Consider the following 23,190-nt stretch of genomic DNA (forward strand, 5'->3'; position numbering starts at 1 on the left):
GCAAACTAACAAAGAGCAACATATTGTGCGGCATGCAAATTTTTTCTGCACTAGCCATGCCTCTAACTCCGCCCAAAACATAAATATACACCTAATCCCACCCAGTCCCCTTAAGACACCCACACAGTAATTATTCCACCTTCAGGTCACCGCACAGTATTTATGCCCACATTGTGTCTTCACAGATTTATGCCCAGCTATGTGCCCGCCAGTAATATGCCCAGCTATGTGCCCGCCAGTAATATGCCCAGCTATGTGCCCGCCAGTAATATGCCCAGCTATGTGCCCGCCAGTAATATGCCCAGCTATGTGCCCGCCAGTAATATGCCCAGCTATGTGCCCGCCAGTAATATGCCCAGCTATGTGCCCGCCAGTAATATGCCCAGCTATGTGCCCGCCAGTAATATGCCCAGCTATGTGCCCGCCAGTAATATGCCCAGCTAGTGCCCGCCAGTAATATGCCCAGCTAGTGCCCGCCAGTAATATGCCCAGCTAGTGCCCGCCAGTAATATGCCCCACACAGAAAGTAAAAAATATATATATACACCACATACTTATCTTGTTCCTAGCAGCAGCAGGACATTGTCTGTTCTAGTCTGTAAAGAAGGTGGAGCCGAGGCTGACTGCCGGCCGGCCCCGCCCCCCCACACAGACCAGAGGTGTGGAGAGCCGGCAAAGGGATGGGATGATGAAGCAGGGACCCGATGCCGGCTCTCTGCTTCATCATAATACAGGCAACTAACTGTCTCTGCCAGAAAGCGGGACATACCTCCCCCGTCCCGGGCAGCCACTCTAATCCAGGACTGTCCCGCCGGATCCAGGACCGTTGGGAGGTATGGATATAGAAGACTGGCATGAAACACTGATCTTTGATAAATTCCCCCCATAGAGTCTATAGTGAATATAAAAACACACAATTTTTTTTTTTGCAATGTTTATCTTTCAATAAAAAAAAAAATGGGGGCACCATACCCCGAGTCCCCCTGAAGTTGACGAAGTGGCTGGTTGGAAATGCACTCCACTGCCTCATTTATTTCTTTGGTAGAGCCTGAGATAGCATCACCTCACTTCACCTCCAAAAAAAAATAAAAAAAAAAGTGATGAAAAAGTCATACACACTGCATAGATGTAACTGTAAAATGATATCCCTGTCAACTTCCATACTGATAACTGCAGAATCTCTGGGTTGGGATGTAGGACAGGCCCTGGGAGAGAAGATCTTCCCTTGGAGGAATGATCCAAGGGGGCTCCCTGGATAGGTTTATCAGGGTTGAATACCACACTCTTTGGCCATCTTGGGGCTACTAATATTATAGAGGCTCTTTCCCTCTGAACTTTCTTCAGGACTTGTGGAATTAGGGGAAGGCGTATCCGTATTCCTGATTCCAGTCTTGAGCTAGACCGTCTATAGCTGTAGGATTCTCTGAACGATTTAGGGAGAAGAATCTTTCCACCTTCCTGTTCTTCCGGGAGGCAAAGAGGTCTATTGTTGGATACCCGAATCTGGAAACAATCTGAGAGAATACCTCCTCGTTCAGACTCCATTCTGCTTGACTGAGCTTGACTCGACTTAGAAAGTCAGCTAGAATATTTTCTTTCCCCCTTAGATGCACTGCGGATAGAAAAAGGTTCCTCTCTTCAGCTACCTGAAAAATCTCCTGGCAGAGGGAGAGAAGGGATGGTACTCTTGTTCCGCCCTGGCAATTTATATAAGCCACTGTCGTTGAGTTGTCTGAGTATAAGACCAGTTTTCTGTTTGAAACTTCCGGAATTGCAATCTTTAGGGCCATCACTACAGCTTTGAGCTCCTTGTAGTTTGAAGTGCATTTTCTTGTTTTTAAGTCCCACCTTTGTTGCCAGTATCTTTTTTCGGAATGTACGTCCCAGCCCCAGGGACTGGCGTCCGTAGTTATCATCATGGGATCCGCAAAAGACCAAGGCATTCCCACCGAGAGGTTTCTTTGGGATGTCCACCACAGAAGGGATGATCTTGCCCTGGATGAAAGATGGAACCTTTCCTCCAGCGTTTGTGGAAGTCCATTCCAAGCCTGCAATATATCCGGCTGCAGTGGTCTAGTGTGAATCTGCACGAAGGGTACAGCCGGAATCGTAGCAGTCAAATGACCCAGTACCATCATTGCTTGTCTGTAAGAACACTGGAAGGAACGAAACCGGGCCCAAACATGCTCTATGGTGGACGAGACTTTCCTTTGTGGGAGGATTGTCTTCTGAGACTTGGAGTCTAGCTGCATTCCTAAAAAGGTGCAATTCTTAGACGGGGTTAAACAAGATTTTGCATGGTTTATCTTCCACCCGAGATCTTTTAACAGGGAGCATACCAGAACTAGATCCTTCAGTAATTGGTCTTCTGTGTGGGCAATGAACAAAAAGTCGTCCAGATAAGGTACCAACACCACCCTGGACAGCCGGAGGAAGGCCACCATCTCCGCCACCACTTTTGTGAAAATTCTCAGGGCTTGTGATACCCCGAAGGGGAGTGCCCTGTATTGTAAATGCAGAAGTTGACCTTGTATGTAGACTGCTGTTCTCAAATTCTTTTGGGAGGAAGCATGAATTGGGATGTGGTAATAAGCATCTTCTAGATCTATGCTCGCCATCCAGCAGTCCTTGAACAATAGATCTCGGGTCGTTTTTATTGTCTCCATACAAAACCTTTTGTATTTTAAGAACTTGTTTAACTTTTTTAAGTTCAATATCATGCGAAGGGATCAGTTTGTTTTTTTGACCAAAAATAGAGGGGAGTAAAACCCCTTGCCTTCCTCCCTCTTGGGTACCTGGCAGACTACACCTTTGTCTAGTAGTAAACGGACTTCTGATTCTAACACCTTGGACTTCTGGTAGTCTCTGGGAAGGGGAGTGCAGGTGAAAGTCTTGAGGATAAGACAGGAACTCCAACCGGAATCCCATCCTTGTCCCCCCCCCCCAGGACCAATTTGTTCTGGGTAATCCCTGTCCAAGCCGGGAAAAAGTGAGCTAACCTTCCCCCAACCTGGAGTCTGGCGTCATTGTAGGTATTATCCTGTGCCCTAAAGAGGAATCCACCTGATCTTTTCTGAAACCTGTCTTTCCTTTTTATCATAAGGTTTGCCCCTCTGTCTTCTAAAACTCTGCTGGGGTTTACGAAAGAAGGGATTCCTCTGAGGAGTAGGAAATCCCTTCTTCTTGTCTGAAGCTTTCTCCAATATTTCATCCAGACAAGATCCAAAAAGTCTGTTCCCTTCACATGGAAGGGCGCAGAGTCTGGCTTTAGAACCTTGATCCCCTTTCCATGACTTAAGCCAAATTGCTCTTCAAGCAGCATTAGTCATGGCCGAGGATTTGGCAGCGAAATGGAAAACATCGGTAGAAGCATCCGTTAAGAAATCCGCCGCCTTAGAGAATGTAGGTAAGGAGGCCAGGATTTTTTCCCTAGGTTTCTTTTCTTTAAGATGAATCTCTAGCTGGTCCAACCAGAGACGGAGGGACCTGGACACCCAGGTAGCTGCGATATCAGGTCTGAGACAAGTGGCTGATGTTTCCCAGGCACGTTTTAAATAAATATCGGCCTTTTTATCTAGAGGATTGGACAGACAACCTAGATCATCAAATGGAAGCGCTGCTTTTTTGGCTCTTAGCGACCTGGGCGTCCACTGTAGTAGCCTTATCCCATACTGAGGATACTTCATCATACGGATACTTCCTTTTTACAGAGGTGGGAATAAAAAACGTCCTGTCAGGACTTTTCCACTCTTTTTTGATAAGGCCGTGTAAGTTTTCGTGCATAGAAAAACCCTATGTTTTTTGGGGCCTAGCGCTTGGAAGGCTTGATTCGCAGCAGATCTAGACTGTTTAATATCTTCTAGCTGCATAGTGGATCTTACAGCTTTCAGTAATGGCTGTGTATCTTCAGGGGGAAAAAAAGATCTTCCTGAATATTCGTCATCCGAGGAATCAGTCGCTGGAAAACAACCGTCCTGATTCTTTATCTTCGGTATCAGAAGAGTCAAATTCCCCGCTTTCATATTCTGCGGACCTATCCGGGGACCTGGTACGGCTTTTACTGAATGCTTTAAGTGAAGCCTTCACTTCGGACCTAATCAAACATTTCATGGACCTGGTCAAACTCTGGGACTCTTCCGCCACAAGCTTATCTATGCATGTAGAACACAAAGGTTTAAGGTATGAGGCGGATAGGGCCACTTTACATCCTGCACATTCCTTGTGCTTGGTCTTGCTAGAAGACTTTTTTGGCGGTTTTGAGGTCTACAACAATCAAATATACCATTAGTAAGGAAAAGAACGTTCTCCCATAGCAAAGAAGCTTTTCCTTCCCCACTCCTTAGGACCGGTACCGGACCTCAAGGGTTCCAGGGGTTCATCGCGTCCGTCCGCAGGTTCCATCACACTGCCGAGCTGGGAACCTCTTCAGCACAAAGCACTGTGTGCCTTCCACGCTGGCTGCCTGCTCCTGCAGCCGTTCTTATATTTGAAAAACGCGCCTCGGCTGCTACTTCCGGTTTCCTGCGGTCCCTGAAGGCTCCGCCCCCGACGTCATCAAAATGCGCACAAGCGCTTGAAGCACACAGCCGCCATTGCTGGTACTGGCAGCGGCCTCACGCCGGGACAAGAGTGGGGAGCCGCCTGAACACGGCCACAGCGGCTCCCCGCAGGACCAGAAAGTAGATGCAGGAGGAGGCAGACTTACAGGGAGCGGCTTCTGGCACGGCCACAGAATTACCGCTCCCCAGAGAAAATGGTCTCCTTACGGCACCGGCCAAGACCCCCCCCCCCCAGCGGCAGATAGTAAAGAGGTATGTTCTTTCGGCAGCAGATCTCCGCTGCCCTGCTTCTCAGGGTCCCCCATCCAGAGGACAGGAAACCTGAACTGGTGCTTGGTGGGGGCGTGTTCTTTTTATCTTCTCAGGTTTCCTGTCCAGATGGGAGGTCCTGAGTCGCATAGGGTGCTGTTATGGGTGAGGGGAAATTATAAATCTCCCTCTATATTTAACAGTAGGCCACACGTAATAATTTATTTCTCCTGTAGGAGTGCGGAATGAAAATGAAACACCGGAGGTCCAGTAATGGGATAACCTGCAATTAGATCAATTAAGTGGAGAAATCCCCCCCCAAAAAAAATAAAAAAAAATTATATATATATATATATATATATATATATATATATATATATACACACATACACACACACACACACACACACACACTCACCTAAAGAATTATTAGGAACACCATACTAATACGGTGTTGGACTCCCTTTTGCCTTCAGAACTGCCTTAATTCTACGTGGCATTGATTCAACTAGGTGCTGATAGCATTCTTTAGAAATGTTGGCCCATATTGATAGGATAGCATCTTGCAGTTGATGGAGATTTGAGGGATGCACATCCAGGGCACAAAGCTCCCGTTCTACCACATCCCAAAGATGCTCTATTGGGTTGAGATCTGGTGACTGTGGGGGCCATTTTAGTACAGTGAACTCATTGTCATGTTCAAGAAACCAATTTGAAATGATTCTAGCTTTGTGACATGGTGCATTATCCTGCTGGAAGTAGCCATCAGAGGATGGATACATGTTCTCATTCTGTTTACGCCAAATTCGGACTCTACCATTTGAATGTCTCAACAGAAATCGAGACTCATCAGACCAGGCAACATTTTTCCAGTCTTCAACAGTCCAATTTTGGTGAGCTCGTGCAAATTGTAGCCTCTTTTTCCTATTTGTAGTGGAGATGAGTGGTACCCGGTGGGGTCTTCTGCTGTTGTAGCCCATCCGCCTCAAGGTTGTGCGTGTTGTGGCTTCACAAATGCTTTGCTGCATACCTCGGTTGTAACGAGTGGTTATTTCAGTCAACGTTGCTCTTCTATCAGCTTGAATCAGTCGGCCCATTCTCCTCTGACCTCTAGCATCCACAAGGCATTTTTGCCCACAGGACTGCCGCATACTGGATGTTTTTCCCTTTTCACACCATTCTTTGTAAACCCTAGAAATGGTTGTGCGTGAAAATCCCAATAACTGAGCAGATTGTGAAATACTCAGACCGGCCCGTCTGGCACCAACAACCATGCCACACTCAAAATTGCTTAAATCACCTTTCTTTCCCATTCTGACATTCAGTTTGGAGTTCAGGAGATTGTCTTGACCAGGACCACACCCCTAAATGCATTGAAGCAACTGCCATGTGATTGGTTGACTAGATAATTGCATTAATGAGAAATAGAACAGGTGTTCCTAATAATTCTTTAGGTGAGTGTATATACATACATATACACACACACACACACCACCTTAGCTGCAGCAGAAAAGACCCTCCCCTTGAGCTTGATATAAATCAAGCAGAGCAATGAATGGGGAGATCTCTGGACCCATGTGAGGTACAGGGCTGGTTCTAGCTTTGTTAGAAAGAGATTGTCATGTACTATATGATGTCTGATTTTTAGTTTTTACATTATTCATGGGATAACCCCTTTAAGTAGAGACCGAGCTCAATACATCGACAATAAGTTTTAAAACTCTGCTTCAGGTTGAGCACAACAACTTCGAATGTGCAAAACTTGTGTACATGGTGGGAAAATAGATGCAGATGGCTTTTATATTACTCTGTGGGTAAAGCGGAGAAATAGGTTACTCCTGAAATTAAAGCTTTAACGAAAAGTCCTTTCTAAACTTGCACATTTACATTATTTCCATTCAAACTCCAGAAAGCACTCAAAAATGCATTAAGTCAGATGTTTACTCGGGACAAATGATAGACTATTGATCCGCACGTTGACTTAACCCTCGTTTTCACACCATTGGCTGTACGGTAACTACCACTTCACAAATCGATAGTGCCGTACATTTCATAGACTCTCATGCAATTGTTGTAACATTTTATTTATTCATCAGCAAGCGTGAGGGAAAAAAAATATATATTACAGATGAGGAAAATGGTTAGGACTTGATGGATGAACCTCCTGTGAAGACCACACAATATATTCCCGCAGCGGCGCAATACAATATCTTTATAACAAGCAATGTAATTGAAAATGCCCCGAGCACCATTCATGCACTTACAACACATTAACGTGAAGGCTCGCTCGGTTTTCTTTGTGAAAACAATAGCGCAAATAGGAAACCTTCCTGGGTAGGAAATTCCAAAAAAAGATGCACAGAACTTTGAGACATCTTACCAATTTAGAATGGATCTGCTACATGGACAAAACTCCTTAAAGGGAACCTGTCATCAACTTTATGCTGATCTCACTGATGGCAGCATAAAATAGTGACATATGAAGAGTCATGGTTATTCATATTTTCCTGCTCTCTCACCCATCTGCTGATGGTTGGCAGTTCTCTCCTAGAGAGAAATGGAGACAACTAGGTAGAAGACTGTCAATCATCAGCAGGTGGGCAGGAGAGCAGGAGATTATGAATAACCATGACCCTTCTCAGGTGGCCGTGACTCTTTTCCAGGCCTAGTCTGCCATGATTGTTATTTTGGTTTTCGGCAACCACTTACTTTTAAATGATCGATCTCTCTCTCTCTATTTATTTTTTTAAATGGTCTAGCAAACACGGACAGGGAAGGTACATAACTTTTACTGCCCACTGTAACCCATGGCACCCGTGTGGATTTGGTGTTACCGCCACGGATTGCATGCAGGCCTGCTTCTTCTCCTCCTCCTACTCCATTCTCAGTCTACTCCTCGGCTGACTCCTCTTCCACTGCTTCCGCCTCTTCCACTGCACCCCCCAAGCTCCCCAGAACTTATTCGATGAGCCAGGTGAGACGTTGCTATGCTGTGCTGCGGCAGTTGTGCCTGGAAGCCAAGAGCCACAACATTCCTGCACTGCTTTCAGCTCTGCGGTCACAGGCCGATCAGTGGCTAACCCCGCTCAATTTGACAATTGGTAAAGTGGTGTACGACAACGGTGCCAATCTGCTGAGCACGCTGAAATAGGGCAAAATGACACACGTGCCATGCATGGCACACGTCCTGAACTTGCCAAATACCCCGGGGTCCAGGACGTCTTGCAGCAGGCCAGGAAAATCACTGGCCATTTTAGATCTTACACGGCCATGGCTCGCCTTGCTGATGTTCAGCGGCGACACCACTTACACGTCAGAAATGTGATTTGTAACTGCCCGACGCGCTGGAACTCTACCTTGTCTATGCTTGATAGGCTGCTCCAGCAGAAACTAACGACTACCTGTACGAACTCTGCAGCAAGACAGGTTCTGGGAGCTTGGTTTCTTTTCACCGCGCCAGTGGCTGCTCATGCGCGACGCATGCAGATGTCACACCGGTGACAGGTTTTAGAAGGTCTTAAAGATTATCTGCACATTAGTGATCTGACAGCCTCTTTTGGTTTCACTGTGTGTTGCTTGTAGATCCACACCTCCTGTTCAGGTGTGGATCATGTGACCTTTACCTCCCCCTATTTAGTCTGACTTTACCCATCACTCCTTGCTCTGGATAGCTTTATTTGGTTTTTGGAAGAGCTGGAGTGTGGTTCTAGTTGAAATCCTGTTCATCCATCAGCCTCAGAAGTTAAGTGTTCCGCTTGTTGTATTTTGTATCCCCCCCCCCCACCTTTGTTGTTTACTGGGCCTCAGCAAGACGCTGGTTCCTTCACCAGGGAAGGAGCGGTTTGTCTCTGCCCTGTCATTACCATTAGGGCATCCGAGGGCCACCAGGGTTTTCTAGGTTCCTGTGTATGGGCATCTCTTCCATCGAGAGGTGCCCATACGGATAGGAGTTAGGGCCAGGAGCAGGGTTTTATAGGTGGTGACCTTTTTCCTTCCCTAGCGGTGAGGCCTAGTGTTTTTTCCCTTCCTTCTTGTGGTCTTTTGGTGTTCTCCCCTACTACATCCGTGACAGCAGACTTCTGCGGCCATTTGAGGATATCACCAAACTAGTCAGTCGCAGCCAGGGCACCATCAGTGACATCGTACCTTAAGCCTTCTTTCTGGAGCTTGCATTGCGGGAGGAGGAAGAGGAGGAGGAAGAGGAAGAGGAGGAGTCAAACTTTTCGGGGATCCCCGGTGTGGTCTGTGGCTGGGGGGGGAGGAGACAGAGGACAACATTCTCCTGGGCGATGAGCAGGAGCCAGGGCGTTCCACCGCTTCCAATTTAGTGCAAATGGGGGCCTTCATGCTCCAGTGTTTGAAGAGGGACCCCCGTATAAAAAGTATAAAGCTCAAGGACCTGTACTGGGTGGCAACGTACTTAGACCCCCGGTACAAACACAAAATGGCGGACATGTTACCAGCATCACAGAGGGCTGTCAGAATGCAGCATTTCCAGGCCTTGCTGTGAGAGATGCTGCATTCTGCTGTTGCTGGCAGAGGAATTTCCACCCACAGCGAAACAGGTGCTGGTACCAATCCTACCGCACCTGCAAGAAGAGGGCGGTTTGAAGATGTGTTGGTCACTTCGTATATGAGATCATTCTTGCAGCCAACCCATCGACAGCCGCCCTCCGGATCCAGCCTCAGGGAACGCCTAGACCGACAGGTGTCAGACTACATCGATGTGGACGCTCTGAGAAGCGAGGAACCCCTTGACTACTGGGTGTGCAGGCTTGACCTGGCCATTCGCCATGGAACTCTTGGCTTGCCCCTCGTCGAGTGTCCTGTCCGAAAGGATGTTCAGCGCGGTGTAGGGGGAGGGGGGGAATCGTGACCGATAAGTGCACGCGCCTAGCTCACGACAGTGTGGACTACCTCACATTTTTTTTTAAATGAATGAGGTATGGATCTCAGAGGAATTCAACACCTGTGATGACCACGTGTAATTGAATTTCCTCATGCCAGCCCACACATATCCGCCACCACACAGAACAAAGAATGGTCCTTGCCTTATGTATATACAGCAGCCTTTTATGTCAGGTGAATGCCTAATTTTTGGGGCCTTCACTGGCCGACAGTTACATATTTATCCTGTCACCGCCTAATGTACCTCCAGCCACAGAATCCAAAGTTCTTTGCTGTCAGGTGAATGCCTATTGCCTATCTTTTGGGGCCTTTACTGGCCGACAGTTAATTTTTTTTTATCTCTAGCCACATAATCACGCCCTTGTCTCACTCCTCTGCCTCTCATTATGGTGGCTTATTAACTGCATTCACCATAAAGGACCTTCTAATGTCACAGGGTCATGTGACTGTGGCACCCACCCCGTACTGTGCCCCCTTATACCCTGCATTGTGCCCTCCTACCACACCCTGTGCAGTGCCCCTAGTCATCTCCTGTACCGTGCCATCTTATACCCATTTATCTGGTCACGGTATGGCGGTGTTATCCCGTCACTGTACAGAGGTGTTATCCGGTCAATGTATGGCGGTGGTATCCAATAACTGAATGGCCATAACTGTATCCCTTTCCCTGCCCACGCCATCCTTTTTTAGACCTGGCATGAGCAGGAATAATATGCAGATTGCAGTGCTAAGGACCTTTGCGCCACAATCTGTGTCAGAAATACACCTAACAGACGTATTTCTATATAATAAATGACCACCTAATTGTATTATTATTTGGGGGTAGGGCTAATATTTTTATATTATATAGATTCTAGTGTATTATACTGTGCCTTGTATTTCCCAGGAGAAAACGATCCTTGGGAAACAGTCCCTGACCACCAGGACCAGTTAGCGCTCAGTCAGTACATGGCGGCCTCCCCTCTCCGCCACGCTGCTCCGCTGTGTACTGGTGCTTATTCTGATACTAGGGCTGGGTTCACATCCTATTTTTGCCATCCATTTAATGCATACCAAAAATGTATGCGTTAACAGATGCCTCAGACTGATGCCGTACAGTGGCGTCCGTTCACAATACAGTTCCATGGCAGAAAAAAAATTTAAGTTAACGTATGCATTTTTTTTTAATGGACTCTGCAGGATACAAAAACGTTGAGTGCTGTACATTTGTATACATCAAACCGATAGGAAAAACATTTTTTTCTAGGCTCCAGCACGGCACATTTTTGAGCATTTCCCTTTAAGACGCATAAAAATGGCCCCTGATTAAAATACATATTTTTTGTGGGAATTTTTGCCAATGCCCCCCCTCTGGTATATCACTGTCCATGTTGTGGGACTATTTGTGTACTTGTAAGTGTTTGCTGGCTGCAAATATGACCTGAAGGTTTTTCAGGTTCGCCTGCCATTACAGTGAAAGAGGCCCGCTGCAAACATTTGATCGCGTTCGCGAATCGTCCCAGCTGATGTTTGTCCATCACTAATAGGCATATCTCGGAGCTTCATTCTTCGCAACATGGAAGGTAAAAATGACACACATGGTTGTCAGGATCGGGGGATAAACTGACTATATATTATTCAGTTAGGGTACTTTCACACTTGCGTTTTTCTTTTCCGGCATAGAGTTCCGTCACAGGGGCTCTATACCGGAAAAGAACTGATCAGGCATATCCCCATGCATTCTGAATGGAGAGTAATCCGTTCAGGATGCATCAGGATGTCTTCAGTTCAGTCTTTTTGACTGATCAGGAAAAAGATAAAACCGCAGCATGCTACGGTTTTCTCTCCGGTCAAAAAACCTGAAGACTTGCCTGAATGCCGGATCAGTCATTTTTTTCCATAGGAATGTAGTAGTGCCGGATCTGGCATCCAAAATACCGGAATGCTGGATCCGTCCTTCCGGTCGGCGCATGCGCAGACCGAGAAAAAAAAAGGTGAAAATAATAAATGCCGGGTCCGTTTTTCCGGATGACACCGGAAAGACGGATCCGGCATTACAATGCATTTTTCTGACTGATCAGGCATTTTTCAGACTGATCAGAATCCTGATCAGTCTTACAAATGCCATCAGTTGGCATACGTTTTGCCGGATCCGGCAGGCAGTTCCAGCGACGGAACTGCTTGCCGGATCAATCTGCCGCAAGTGTGAAAGTAGCCTTAGAACAGGGGTATTAATTGATGATGGTGTAGTCATAGCCAGGTCTTGAGGGGCCAAAGACACCACCATTATAAACATCACGATAGGAAGAGACCCGGTTACAGATTTTGCAACGAGACCCAGGAGCTTCCGGATTAGAACACTATGCAGTGAACCACTTATTGCCCCTTTCTCAAGAGACTTCTTGCTGCAATGTATAACATTAAAAGGAGGGTAGGTTCACATCTGGAGGGAAGTTTGCGGCCTTAGTAGCCAATTCTGGCAAAATTGGAGCACAAAATAGCACAACATATTACGATATTCTGTCAGTCAAGGCAGACTACATAAGGAGAACCTGATGGACTCCACGGGAGTCAATGTAGTCATATGATGACCCTGAGACACCATTTTTAGTTTTTTTCTTTAGTTTTTCTGTCCCAGGACGTAAAAAGGGAAAAGAGAAAATAAACCAAAGTTGTGAACCTAGCCTAGGTAATTTAAAATGAAAGGCAAGTCACCAAATATTCGGTCCGTGTACACTGAAAATATTCATCTAGTTGTCGCACCCTGGTAAAGGCTCACCACCAATTACCAGACATGCCCAACAGATGGCAGCAGTGGGCAGTAAAGATGATGCCAGGCGTCTGCAGCACTCACCTCTCTGATGTTGGATCCTGCGAGTTCAGTGGGTACTTGAGCTCAATTACGTCTCCGTTCTTCTCTCGCAGAAGACCCTGCTGCTCTGTATAATACTGCACCAGCTCAGCCAACGTGGCAAATGTCTCTCCTCCGTACAAGTCATAGAAATCCCCCGTGTTCTGGATTTTAATGTGCGTGACTTCATCATGTCGCCTGCAAACACAAACCATCTAATTAGAAGGCATATAAACTAGAGCCATAGATGCTGATTAGTCTGAGAGGCACAACCATAAACCTAGGAAGAAACCGAATAGCACACATTACATTTATATTTCAGTCCTGTAGCACGGATAGACAGAACACAGTAGATCATGATATTTGAGTCTTTAGTTTAGTTTGAGTTAGCGCATCATTTTTCTTGCATAGCCTATACGCCTATATTATATTTTAGAGCAGAATTCACAAACCTGCAGGCTTCAGGAGCTGAAATTCTCTAGGATTCCCTGCTGGCTCAATATCTATAAAGTGCTCAGCATCAGGAAGCGGTAAAAGAGAAACTACCTATCCCCCCATAGTAGAGAGTGAGATCTAGCTAAGCTTGTAAGGGAGGAACATATTGCAACAAGCTTGCTGACTGTTCCTAATAGGCTGCGGTACTGCAGATACAGATCTGGGCTATTATAATGACAGAGTAAAATGGTACAAAATAAATAAAGCTAATCATTTATAAAAAGGTACTCAATTGTGTCTGTAAGAACACGGTTTTATCAGAATAGAGACAAACAAAAAAAACTATAATAGGCTAAGAAATGGTGGAGTCTGTTGGCAGGCAGGAGCCGTCCATTAATATTTTCTAAGTGCAGCTACTAATTGTAGAACAGGCAAGAACAAAAAGGGCGTGAGGGCCATTAAGGACGTACACTAGAGGTGACCACAATGGGGGGGTTATCCGTGGACTAAGAAATGACCACATAAACTAAAAAGGATTTAAAAAAAAAAAAAAAAAAAAGGGAGATTACAATATGTTTTCTAGATATACAGTAGAACTCGGATCCACCTCACTGGGAAGAGTAACAGAGTTTCCAGTCTCGTCAAGTCACAACCAATACTTTATACGCAGATTATAACAACCATGTAACACTTCACTTCCAAATTCCAATACGCTCATACCAATGTCCTAAAAACATCCGCATGGATATAGTAAAAAGATGCGCTCCATCTACAGTGATATACAGAGGTCAGGTTCAGATAGGTGAATAGTAAAATATGGGTGAGCACTCTGGCACTTGGACTTTTTCTAAAATTTTATTAAATCAGTTAATACATGTATGATTGTGAAACAATTAAGATAAATAAAACATCAAAAATACTGTTGCCAATGAATATGTTAGAATTTAACACTTTGTATATATAGTCCTCTCAATATCCCAGCAATGTAGACCACCAGGATGGTGGTAATTGGACGCAAATCCACTAGTAAAAGTGTAGTATGGATATAGCCTTATCCCATATATGAATCCTGTGTCACAAGCAAGTAGATCTCCAAAGCATAATTGAGATAATGAATGCGTCTCTTCCACAGAATTTTCGAAAGAGCATTCAAAAGAGTGAGTCTCTAACGTAATTTCAGGCTTAATAGCCGTAGATATTTATCACTTCGTTGGTAGGTCAATGCTTTTGGGAAGGATTAGCTCTTACCTTCCTTCTTATCCGAACGACAGTCGAGCGGTGCAGGTTGGTATCAGCGTCACGCTTCCAGCTTCTCTCGCCGGCTATCCCGAACTATCGCGGGAGTTGGAGCGGGACTTAGTTGGTCCGTGCCTGTTACCGTTCCGGCTGGAATACAGAAACTGCCTCTTTGGTCCGTGTTAATCTGTTCCAATGGACTTCGCTCTGTCTTACAGCTGCAATGTTCGTAGCGTGGCAGCTGTAAGACAGAGCGAAGTCCATTGGAACAGATTAACACGGACCAAAGAGGCAGTTTCTGTATTCCAGCCGGAACGGTAACAGGCACGGACCAACTAAGTCCCGCTCCAACTCCCGCGATAGTTCGGGATAGCCGGCGAGAGAAGCTGGAAGCGTGACGCTGATACCAACCTGCACCGCTCGACTGTCGTTCGGATGAGAAGGAAGGTAAGAGCTAATCCTTCCCAAAAGCATTGACCTACCAACGAAGTGATAAATATTTACGGCTATTAAGCCTGAAATTACGTTAGAGACTCACTCTTTTGAATGCTCTTTCGAAAATTCTGTGGAAGAGACACATTCATTATCTCAATTATGCTTTGGAGATCTACTTGCTTGTGACACAGGATTCATATATGGGATAAGGCTATATCCATACTACACTTTTACTAGTGGATTTGCGTCCAATTACCACCATCCTGGTGGTCTACATTGCTGGGATATTGAGAGGACTATATATACAAAGTGTTAAATTCTAACATATTCATTGGCAACAGTATTTTTGATGTTTTATTTATCTTAATTGTTTCACAATCATACATGTATTAACTGATTTAATAAAATTTTAGAATAAGTCCAAGTGCCAGAGTGCTCACCCATATTTTACTATTCATTTGTTATACCTGACTAGAGGGTGGGTGTCCCTCCAATTTGGGTTAGTAGCACCTGACTCCAAGTCCGCCTGAAGTGAGCCACCATATTGTATAATAGGTTCAGATAGGTGTCAGGGCCACATACTCCTCTATGCGGAGGGTAAAAGGTTTCTATGGGGTAAAAAAGGTATCCAGAATTATTCCCCCAAAGATTATACATCCTTCACACCAACAGGCATTTTTTTCCCTTTAGGACACAATACAGTAGTCTACTACAGTCAGTCAATAAATAAAAACAGTGTACACAATGTAACTGATTTTATATTAAAATGAATGGGTAACATTTTTTTTTTAAAGAAAAACAATTATAACTCTTCCCCTACTTGTTTCACTTACATAAAAAAAAGTATACTTTATTAAATTTTAGAAAATCCTTATTTTAAAATTATTTACAAAACCTGCTCATATTAGTAATGAATATATAACATTTTCAACAAACAAGTCCAATGTGGAGACAAAACTAGATGTGAACAGGCCCGTATGCATTTCACTGTCCTTATTATGGGCACAATACCGGGACTCCCGCAGCGGGCCAGTTCTGTTGGACTCGCAGCCATGATATGAACGTTAAAAGTCAGCAGGGCCAGTTTTAAAAAAGACCCTTAAGTGCCGAATTTCATTTTTATTTTTTTTTATAAAATTGGCGTTTGCCACAAAAGTTGAATGTTTTAGAAGTCAAGTGACAGCAGCTCCACTAGTCTTAGACAAATAACAGTGTCCATGTCAAATTTTATTATTCCAATTAACTATTTGTCGGACCTATCCTCCTGACACCCCCCAATCAGCTGTTTTCAGGAGCTGCTGTACACCGTGGCTACACCTGGTTACTGCAGTCGGGCCCCCACTCCAGTGTACAGAGCCGATATTGATTATGTATTCCTAGGATAGATAGTCTATATTAAAGGACAGGTCATCAATATCTCATCAGTGGGGTCGGACACCGATCAGCGGTTTGAAGAGGCCTAGATGTTCCGGTGAGCTCTCTGGCCTTCTCAACTTACCAAGCACAGAGTCATTCAATGTAAAGCTGCTGCACTTGGCATTACAGCCCAGAACTATTCACTTGAATGGGACTGATCTGTGCCTAGGTAATAAGAATGATGGATGCGATGTCCTTAGCCTAGGAAGAGGTAGCGGGCAGCCTTTTCAAACAGCTGATTGGCAGTGGTACTGGGAGTCAGACCACCAAACTGATATTGGTGACCTATACTGAGGATAGGGCATCAATATTATCCACCCTGAAAACCCCTTTATACACCTCAGTCAACAGAACAATCACCACCACAAAGGAGTCAACCTCATGTCATACAATCCTATCATACTCAACCCACTACAGGGTATTACGTGAGGTGTTCAGAGAAGGCCTTCAGAATCAGACTGCTGTGTCTTTGATTGTTGAATGCAATACTACCATATTGTCCTCTTGCAATCTTTTTGATAAAGTCCAGATATGGTTACCGTTTAAGCATCCATTCAGGAACATTTGGACATGCCAACTAAAGCCTGATGAAGGACAAGTGTAACAGAACTGGACATGCACCCCATTCATCACTGATACAATGTCACTGCCAGCTGGAGCTTGATGAAGGACAAATGTATGTCCCAGATGTTGCTCTTGGTTACTATTAATATTATGTATCCAACCAGCCTTAGAAGTTTTCACTTGCTCATTCCAAATAGACGGTCACAAGCTTTGCACCTACTTTCCAGTGCTGCCCTCTTCTATTTTAGGTATTTGGACTCCTGACAGGGAGTCACTATAATGTGCACAAACTGCGCAGGAATACATAAAGCGGTCGCAATTAAGGGGGTTCTCTGGGAAGGATTTAAAATGGCTGCAAGCAACTTGTCCTAGAATGTGAGCAGGACTGGATGCTGCCACTTTCAGGGCTGCCTACGGGGCGAGGGGCCTCACTACACACTGCTCTACAACAGATAGTAATGATACAACCCTACCTATGATATGCCGTCATGGCTGAGCAGCCTGACAGGAACGCTCACCAATGTGTGGTCTATCCAAGTGCCAAAGCATAGCGTGTAGTGACGGTCCTGCAGCTCAGCAAGTGGAGGCAACCAGTCCTGCTCACATTCTAGGACAGGTTGCTAATGGCCATTTTAAACCATTTCCGGAGAACCCCTTTAGTCAATGTATTGCAGCATATATATTTTTTTACATTTTTTTTCGGTTACTGTTAATACGGTGACACATTGTTTCTCTTTCTAGTGTGGGGCATGGCATGTCTGTAGTTTCAGCTTCATGCCAATGCCTCCATGTTCCATCACGCATTGTAGGCTCCACACAGCAGAAACCAAGCTCCTATCTGTTCCTCCTGCCCTTCTACTCCTGCTCATCTCCAAGGTGAATCTCAAAACAGCTACAGAGAGTAAATTGAAAACTTACTTTAATATTAGCATTAGGAACAAAGAGTGATAACATTTTACTATTATAAAACACCTTTAATAACCTCTGCCACCTGCCATTATTACATGGTCACTCAGATTTAAAGGAGTTCTGTGGACCTGTTATTAAAGAGCCTCTCTGAGCTAGCCTATGGATAGAAGACACTGAGGAGTAGTTATCATTCCGTTGCTCCACCGATTCCGCAATCCCGGCTGGAATCACTTAACCACCCATCTAGCGGGGCTCTTCCTCTGACGTTACGACTGGATGTGTTCCTTTTTCTTCCTGTTCAGCTGCACAATGTAGATGAAACTGAACAGGAGGAAAGGGTAGCACATCCAGAGAAAGTCTCTGCAGCCAGTCCGGGAGGATTGTGGTACCGGTGGAGCAACGGAAGGGTAAGTACTGTGCAAAGTGTCTTTCCTCCACAGGCTAGATGAAAGAGGATTTTTAGGCACGGGCCAGAGAGCCCCTATAATGATTCTTCTCCAAATCCTACGGTACAGTATACTGAGTGTATACAGGTCTATAGCACATAGAATGTGTTGGCAGATAAGAACCATTTGGCCCATCTAGTCTGCCCAATATACTGAATACTATGGATAGCCCCTGGCCCTGTCTTATATGAAGGGTGGCCTTATGCCTATCCCATGCATGCTTAAACTCCTCCACTGTATTTGCAGTTACCACTTCTGCAGGAAGGCTATTCCATGCATCCACTACTCTCTCAGTAAAGTAATACTTCCTGATATTACTTTTAAACCTTTGCCCCTCTAATTTAAAACTATGTCCTCTTGTAGCAGTTTTTCTTCTTTTAAATCTTCTTTCCTCTTTTACCTTGTTGATTCCCTTTATGGATTTAAAAGTTTCTATCATATCCCCTCTGTCTCGTCTTTCTTCCAAGCTATACATGTTAAGGTCCTTTAATCTTTCCTGGTAAGTTTAATCCTGCAATCCATGTACTAATTTAGTAGCTCTTCTCTGAACTCTCTCCAAACTATCAATATCCTTCTGGAGATATGGTCTCCAGTACTGCGCACAATACTCCAAATGAGGTCTCACTAGTGCTCTGTAGAGCGGCATGAGCACCTCCCTCTTTCTACTGGTGATGCCTCTCCCTATACACCCAAGCATTCTGCTAGCATTTCCTGCTGCTCTATGACATTGTCTGCCTACCTTTAAGTCTTCTGAAATAATGATCCCTAAATCCCTTTCCTCAGATACTGAGGTTAGGACTGTATCACTGATTTTATATTCTGCTCTTGGGTTTTTATGCCCCAGGTGCATTATCTTGCACTTATCAACATTACATTTTAGTTGCCAGATTTTTGACCATTCCTCTAGTTTTCCCAAGTCCTTTTCCATTTGGTGTATCCCTCCAGGAACATCAACCCTGTTACAAATCTTTGTGTCATCAGCAATAAGACACACCTTACCATCGAGGCCTTCTGCAATTTCGCTGATAAAGATATTAAACAATATGGGTCCGAGAACATATCCCTGAAGTACCCCACTGGTAACAAGACCTTGGTCTGAATATACTCCATTGACTACAACCCTCTGTTGTCTGTCCCTCAGCCACTGTCTAATCCATTCAAGCACCATATCACAGGGGTCAACAAGCCATATGTACAAAAAAAAAAAACTGTTATATTTTCCCTTTAAATCATTGTGTAACTGGTTTCAATTGTATAACTGTAAAAGAAAAACATGGGCATGCAAATTAAATATTAATCCCTTTGTTGGGAACTGGCCAAACTGGTTTGTGGTATGCCCCAGGTTATATCTTTCACTGGTTCCTTTCTCTACAGCACTGGTTTAAAGAACAAGAACTTTTCATGGTTACAGTTTCTTCACTGGAAACTATGCCCCAATGAGACCTTCTGTAGAAGGCGGAACGTCGCCCACATGACTCGGTAATAAATCATCAAGAAAATGAAAAAATTTTAAATATGCATTAATGAAATCTTCTACAGAAAGGGGCTGCCTCACTGTGGAGACAAAGCGGCTTGTGATCGGCTGATCGCTGGGGGTCTACCATCCATGTAGCGTCTTCATTGATGCTGCTTTTACATTTACTAAACCAGCCTGGGTTTATATTCAGGATATGCCGACTGCCCCCAAAATAATTTGTTTAGAAAAATCAGATTAATAACACTTGGGGACATTTTTGCCGTGAGGTGCGGTGAACAGAAGTATATTGGATGCATTTATTGAAAGGAACACACCTCAAAATTAAAAAAGTTAGAACACTTTACACTGTATTAAAGTTAGAAAATAAAATCTGTGATAAACCGGCATAGATCAGGCCAAAATGGTATGTAATTTCTGGATTTAGGATTAATAAATCTAGAAGTATTAAAGGAGTGCTCAACCCTCCAACTAAACTTCACCCACTTTTTTTTTTGCAGCTTAAAAATAGATTTTTTTTGTGTGACTTTTTGCTCTACTTTAATAGAGTTGATCATACTGACAGATGCTCTTTAAAAAAGGCATCTGTCAGCAGATTTGCACCGATGACACTGGCTGACCTGTTACATGTGCACTTGGCAGCTGACGGCATCTGTGTTGGTCCCATGTTCATATGTGCCCGCATTGCTGAGAAAAATGATGTTTTAATATATGCAAGTGAGTCTCTAGGAGCAATGGGGGGCGTTGCCATTACACCTAGAGGCTCTGCTCTCTCTGCAACTGCTGCCCCCTCTGCACTTTGACAGTGCCAGGCAGTGTTAAAGCAATCACTCCTGTCTGGCCCTTCCAATCAAAGTGGAGAGGGTACGGCAGAGCCTCTGGGAGTAATGGTAACGCCCCCATTGCTCCTAGAGATTCATTTGCATATATTAAGACATCATTTTTCTCAGTAATGCGGACACATATGAACATGGGACCAACACAGATGTCTTCAGCTGCCAAGTGCACATGTAACAGGTCAGCCAGTGTCATAGGGACAGATGCCCTTTAAAAACCAGGCATACTTCTTTGTAGGGCTGATCATGCAGAGTAAAAGGATATCTTATTAATGCCTCTACATTGCTCCATTTCAGAGAAAAGCACCATTTTTTAATGCCACGACCCCTTTCTCTGGCATGCCAAGTCCAAACATCTTGTCTGGGTCTGTCTACTCCTGCCTATGGCTTTTGGAAGCGGAAATGGAAAAATCCCATTAGTGCCTCCATAAAACATGTGATAGCTGGGCTCAATGTCACATTACGGTGTCCGATTTCACTACAATGGCTTCTCACAATTATCAGAACAGCAGAAAAGCTGCATTTACATGAATAGAATACAATAAAACACAACAATCAGGTCCATGACATTAGCTCCAAACTTCACCAGCTATATACTAAGGAGCTCTCGTGATGGAAGCCCTCTTTAACTTGAGGCATCTATTAGGTGCCACGTGTTCCAATTTAGACAAAGTCTTATTATTCCACCACTGGGAATTTTACAAACATTGTATTCATTGCAGACATTGAGTGGCATGTATTTCTATTGTTTTTTGACAATGCAGATCTACAGTCCACAAATCATGACTTGTAAAGTGTTACTTAAGCGGAGCAGGCCGCTCGACTTATGTCTGGCTCCCTGCCATTTTCTTTAGCACTTGGATATATCAGTTGATATTAGACAGAGGGCTGCCAGACTTGTCATCTGGTATCAGATCCCGGGTAGCCAGACACGTCAGCTGCTATTTGATCCTTATTACAAATGATCTAACACCTGGATTGGGTCTTCCCTGAATTCCATCAAGCACTGAAGGATACGGTTTGATTTAGAGAAGCCATACAACATAATAAAAAGCATTATATGGGTGTATTCACCGACACATGAATATGGCCTAAGACTTGTCCGTTCAGACCCTTCCTATAATTCACATGCCATGGAGGCCTGGCGAACAATGACCTCCATGACAAGAGCATCTCTGCCCTAATGAAATAGTACGTCATCGGGGAGCGAGAGGCGAATGGCAAGCAATGGGTCATTTATATCATATTGGCGGGGGTCCGAGACCTGGCACCCTGGCCAATCAGCTGTTTTATGAAGCAGCAGAGCTCTGGTGAATGTAGCGTCCTCCCGGGCACTTACCAAGCACAGCACCGTACATCGTATAGCGGTTGTGCTTGGTATTTCAGCTCAGCTCCATTGACTTGAGTTGCAAGTAGGCCATGTGACTGATGTACAGTGACGTCACATGACCGTAGAGCGCCAGCCTCTTCTGCTGATCGGCGGGGGTCTTGGATTCTCACCAATCTGATATTAATGACCTATCCTGAGAATAATAGGTCATCAATATTAATTTCTGGATTAACCCCTTTAAGCCATGCCTGCAGTAGCGTTGGACAGGCAGTCAGTAAGAATTATTATAATAGTATTCCATTGCAGTCTGTGGTACAAACAAATCAGAAGATCGCATATTCAAGTCTCCTTAAAAAATGACAGTAAAACAAAAAAAATTATAATATATAAAAATGTTATTTAAAAAAAAAAAAAAAAAAACATTCAAAACCATATAGAAAATAAACAGTAAAACAATTTTAATTGGTATCATTATATTCAAAAATGTCTGAATTATTAAAACTATAAAAATATGCAATACGCATATTTTCCCCATTTTTTTTTATCACCTTGCCCGTCCCAAAAAAAGTGATCAAAAAGTCATATGTATCCCAAAAGGACACCAACAAAAGCTACAGCTCATCTCACAAAAAAACAAGCCCCGACAGTTCTAGAGACAAAAACAAAGTTATGGAGGTTAGAATATGGCGATGCAGGGAATATTTTTATTTTTTCAAAAAGGTTTACATATTTTTTAAAAGCAGTAAAACAAAATAAAAAAAACCTATAGAAATTTGGTAATGCCGTAAAAACAAGGGGAAAAAAACAACACATTTTGTTTTTAATTTCACCTAAATTTCTTCCACATTTTTTAATACATAGTGAATTAAATGGTAAACTTGTGCCACAAAGAAGTAATCCCTCATAAGGGTCTACTCACACATCCGCAATTCCATTCCGCATTTTGCAGAACGGAATTGCGGACCCATACATTTCTATGTTGTGCGGCCCCGATCCGGAATTGCGGACCAAAACTTCCGATCATGAAAAAAATAGAACATGTCCTAATCTTGTCCGCAATAGCGGACAAGAATAGGCATATTCTCTTAGTGACGGCAATGTGCGGATCCGCAAAACACACACGGATGTGTGAATGGACCCTTTGGCTATAAAAGTGCAGGAATGATTCTGAATCCAGCCAGCAAAGGAGGCAATATGGAGAATCACAATACATTAGGCAGTGCCTTGTGTTAGCTTTCACTACATGATAAATGCCATTTGCTGAAGTGAGACAGCCCCTTTAAATGTGTCGGGCTGTGGGTGGTCCACCCCCTCTCGCTTGCGCCCTGTCCAACCCCTTTAAAGGGGTAAACAGCCACCATTTCAGATCCAGAAAGGCCCTGGGTCTTCAACCACACGTGGCCCTTTCTAAACTTCCTCATATCCTGGGTGTAACCGACCACATTTGCCCTTCATCCACGCTTCATCTATTTGCTGGTTGCCAGGCAAGAGGGATAAAACACAAATGGGGTCATTTATCAAACTGGTGTAAAGTAGAACTGGCTCAGTTGCCCATAGCAACCA

At 44.2% G+C, this 23,190-nt stretch overlaps 1 protein-coding gene across 2 annotated transcripts in view; it reads right to left on the reverse strand.

Moving 5' to 3' along the window:
* The window catches only part of LOC120997090 (tyrosine-protein phosphatase non-receptor type 11-like), a 147,835-nt gene that overhangs the window by 49,655 nt on the left and 74,990 nt on the right, over positions 1–23,190 (reverse strand). For both annotated transcript variants that reach the window (XR_005778082.1, XM_040427032.1), the window contains exon 3: positions 12,550–12,744. Coding sequence is in view for 1 of the 2 variants with exons in the window: in XM_040427032.1 (XP_040282966.1) it covers positions 12,550–12,744 (195 nt within the window). In the remaining variant the exon portion in view is untranslated. The remainder of the gene's footprint in view (positions 1–12,549; positions 12,745–23,190) is intronic.

The sequence above is a fragment of the Bufo bufo genome, chromosome 1 (assembly GCF_905171765.1).
Source record: "Bufo bufo chromosome 1, aBufBuf1.1, whole genome shotgun sequence".
In the NCBI taxonomy this organism is placed as follows: domain Eukaryota; kingdom Metazoa; phylum Chordata; class Amphibia; order Anura; family Bufonidae; genus Bufo; species Bufo bufo.